This window comes from Phyllosticta capitalensis (assembly GCF_038381095.1).
Source record: "Phyllosticta capitalensis strain CBS 128856 chromosome Unknown BKA78scaffold_11, whole genome shotgun sequence".
Taxonomy (NCBI): Eukaryota; Fungi; Ascomycota; class Dothideomycetes; order Botryosphaeriales; family Phyllostictaceae; genus Phyllosticta; species Phyllosticta capitalensis.
In genome coordinates this window covers 1,537,756-1,540,919 of record NW_027117449.1, presented here as the reverse complement: position 1 = coordinate 1,540,919, position 3,164 = coordinate 1,537,756, and the positions used below count along the sequence as shown (strand labels likewise).

The following is a 3,164-nucleotide window of genomic DNA, read 5'->3' as shown; positions in this document are numbered from 1 at the left end:
TCACAATACGGCGCCGCTGCGGCGGTTTGTCGCTGGACAACCTCGCCAGGCGCAACTCGTCCGCGCAGTACAACTACGTACATACGAGTACAATCGCTCCAAATTATTGCCGCTACAACAAGTCCTTGAATCCAACATGCCTACATATCTTCTCCACGGCTTCCGCTGGCCCCGCAACCTCATCCGCATCCACATTATCCTGCAAAACCTCGACGATGCAGCCGCCGAGTGGCTCATGGCGCCCGCCACGACCAAGTGCCTCGCCGAAAACCTCAAGACGCTACACCCGCAGCTACTCTCTGCATTGCCCAAACTGCGCTTCATCGAGCAATTCGACCCCGAGATTGCGCTGTCGACGCCGGGCGGCAATGTGCAGCCGTACGCATACGTGGCGGACGTGGTCGAGGAGGTCAGGCTGGGCGTCGAGGTGGGCGAGGTCATGAGCCGGGGCGTCGGCAACGAAGCGTGGGCCGCGCTCACCGAGCTGCGCGACCAGATTGCGCCGGGCGAGCGGGTGGGCTGGTTCGTCGTCGTGTGCCAGGACACGGAGAGACACGCGCCCAAGGTCAACGCGGACGGAGAGCTGGTCGACGAGGACGACGGCGGCCGCGACGACGGGCTGGAACTGGTCGACGCGTCGACCGACGGGCTGGAGGCCGAGCAGCTGGACGTGCAGATGCAAGCGCTCAAGATGGAGAACGGCGGCGTCGGGGGCGTCGTCGCGAGACCGACGGCCAAGAGCTTCGTGGTGAAGCGCAAGAGCAATCCGGAAATGAGGAAGCGCGGCATGTCGAACGGTGCAGACAGGCCGGCGTCGGCGGGCAACGCCAAAAACGGCGGCGACTCGAGCCGTCCGAATACGTCGAGCGGTCCGGAGACGACGACGGCGCTGCCGCAACAGCGCAGGTCGAAACAACCCAAAAAGGTCGTCAGCACGCCAAAGATACTTACTGGCAAGAGCACCACCAGCGTCAATAGCACGGGCACAGCCAGAGACGCGCCTCCCATGTCACCACGCACCAGTGGTGTGAGGAAGTGGTTCAATGGGCTTGGGAACGGCCTCGGGGTGCCGCTGAAAAAAGCTCGAAGGTACGGTGGTCTGCGTTGATTTGGCATCAAGTTTGGGCGAAAGATTTACCATCACAATGCTAACGCGAGTCTGCTACTTCAGTCTCAAGGACCTCCGCAAACTCGAAGCCGAAAAGGCAAAAGAAATGGCCATGCCGCCGCCGCTGCCGGGAACGGCAGTTTGAATTTTCCTCTGTTCGTTGAGACTGTCGCTACTTACCTCTTCTGCGACGTCTATCTCATCATACCCTATGGATTGAAGGCTGACAGATGCCCTGCTGCCTCCCACTACCCTGCGCGTACACCACAACCAAAGACGAACGAGCCGGCCGGCCGGCCAACGCGGCAGCCGTGTTGGCAGATCAGTCTGGCCTGGGAGCTCTAGGAGTCCACGAGCCTACCCCCAGCTTCTTCCGTTTCCTTCTTTTCTCTGTCTGGCGTCATGCGTTTCTGTCCTCGGAAAAGACATGGTTTCTCCGTCTTTCTTTTCTTTTCGACCATCTCCTTTTTTGCTTTGCCGACGAAGACACTCTGATTTCCCCTCGAGTCCCTTGGCTGTAGATGTATGTGGTAACGACCGACGAGCAAGAGACGAACGACTGACGCAGCAAACGTACGCATGGACGTACGTACGTGTATCTGCGGATACTCGTCTATGGGTCCATGATCTTTCCCTTCCTTTCCTTCCCTCTCCTCTCTCTTACTGACAGGCGTTCTCACCTCTCATTCCATCTGTATGTCGACGCTCAATGAAAAGAGGAGGCGGGCGGTGTATCTGTGATCATCTCTACCAATCAACCGGATGTGTATGTATTTGTATTGTCGGAGCGGAGCCGAAGGACAGGAGGCGATAAAAAACTGCGGAGCAATGGAGTAAGCGAGCCAATGTATCTGGAAATGAATGGGACGGATGGTTTTGAGCAATGGTGGGAGGCGGGGTGCACTGGTGTCTTGTTTAGCTTTTGGACAAGGAAGGCGAGAATCTGATATCCCGATTTTTCCTTTTGCCTTGTATGTGTGTATGTGCGCCGCCTGCCTGTCTCTCTGTCTTGAACGTGTCTACAAACTGCGTGCTTGCTTGCTTTGAGGTTTTCATTGGTGGCGCGAGGGCCGCCCGTGTGGTGAGAGATTGGTTTCCATCGGTGTGCCTCGGCATCCCATCGCCTCAAGAAGAACACTCGCTCAACCTACCGTAGGTCAGTCGGTGCATCATCCATCTTTCCATTCCTCTCCGTGCGTGCCGTTCGTCCTGGATGTGCGGACTTGAATGGCTGGCTGGCTGCCGTACGTATGATGGAATGGGCAAAGCGCTTCCTTGGCTCTTTTGCTCTCTTCAGTACTCCCCTCTCTCCACAGCCTCGTCCTCCTCCTCCTCCTTGACATGGCAGTCAGTCCATCAGTCTCAGGCCAGCAGGCGTTCCGCCACCCCAAATCGTTTGCCATCATGCAACAACCATCCATCCATCCACCCACATATCTGGACCAACCACCAACCTCGACAGAGCGAGAGAGAGAGAGGGAGGGAGAGAGACGTATGGCATTCTGTAACGCATACTGACTTGACTGCAAGGTCGAGTAATTTACTCGGCCGACCAACAACGAAGCGAACGAGCGAGCGAGCGAGCGTGTAAGCGTCCCTCCTCCTCCTCGTCCTCCTCTCTTGGTGACTGACTACCCGTCTCGTCCATCTGCAAGAGTCTGCACCGAGTCCTTTTTACTTCGTGTCTTCTTCACCCGTCATCCGTCATGTCCGCTCTCATCAGCGTAGTAGCGCAATGGAGGAGAAGCACCACAATTCCCACCACCTGCCCACACGTCTCAGAGACTTGGAGACAGACTCGGGAGACTTGGAGACTCGGAGACTTACTTGGTCTAGGTGGTAGTTGGGTCGCCTCTTCTTTCGGTGTTTCTTTCCGTGTCGGCTTCCTTTTTTACTGTTCTTCTTTCCTTCCCTTCCCCCTCTTCCTTCCCCCCGCTTTGCACGCTTTGCTCGAGTTTTGTCGGTTGCGGCAGCAGCAGCAGCAGCAGCAGCAGCAGCAGCAGCAGCGCTACCTAGAGCTGACAGCACTCACTCACTCGCTCGCCCACTGTAAACT

At 57.1% G+C, this 3,164-nt stretch overlaps 1 protein-coding gene across 1 annotated transcript; it reads left to right on the top strand.

Annotated features, from left to right (window-relative positions):
- Nucleotides 1-136: 136 nt before the first annotated feature.
- BKA78DRAFT_237423 (uncharacterized protein) lies at nt 137-583 on the top strand (the record flags this gene model as incomplete). The annotated part of the gene is made up of 1 exon (XM_066883869.1): nt 137-583. A coding segment is annotated over one exon (447 nt), but the record flags the coding sequence as incomplete, so codon positions are not given.
- Nucleotides 584-3,164: the final 2,581 nt, after the last annotated feature.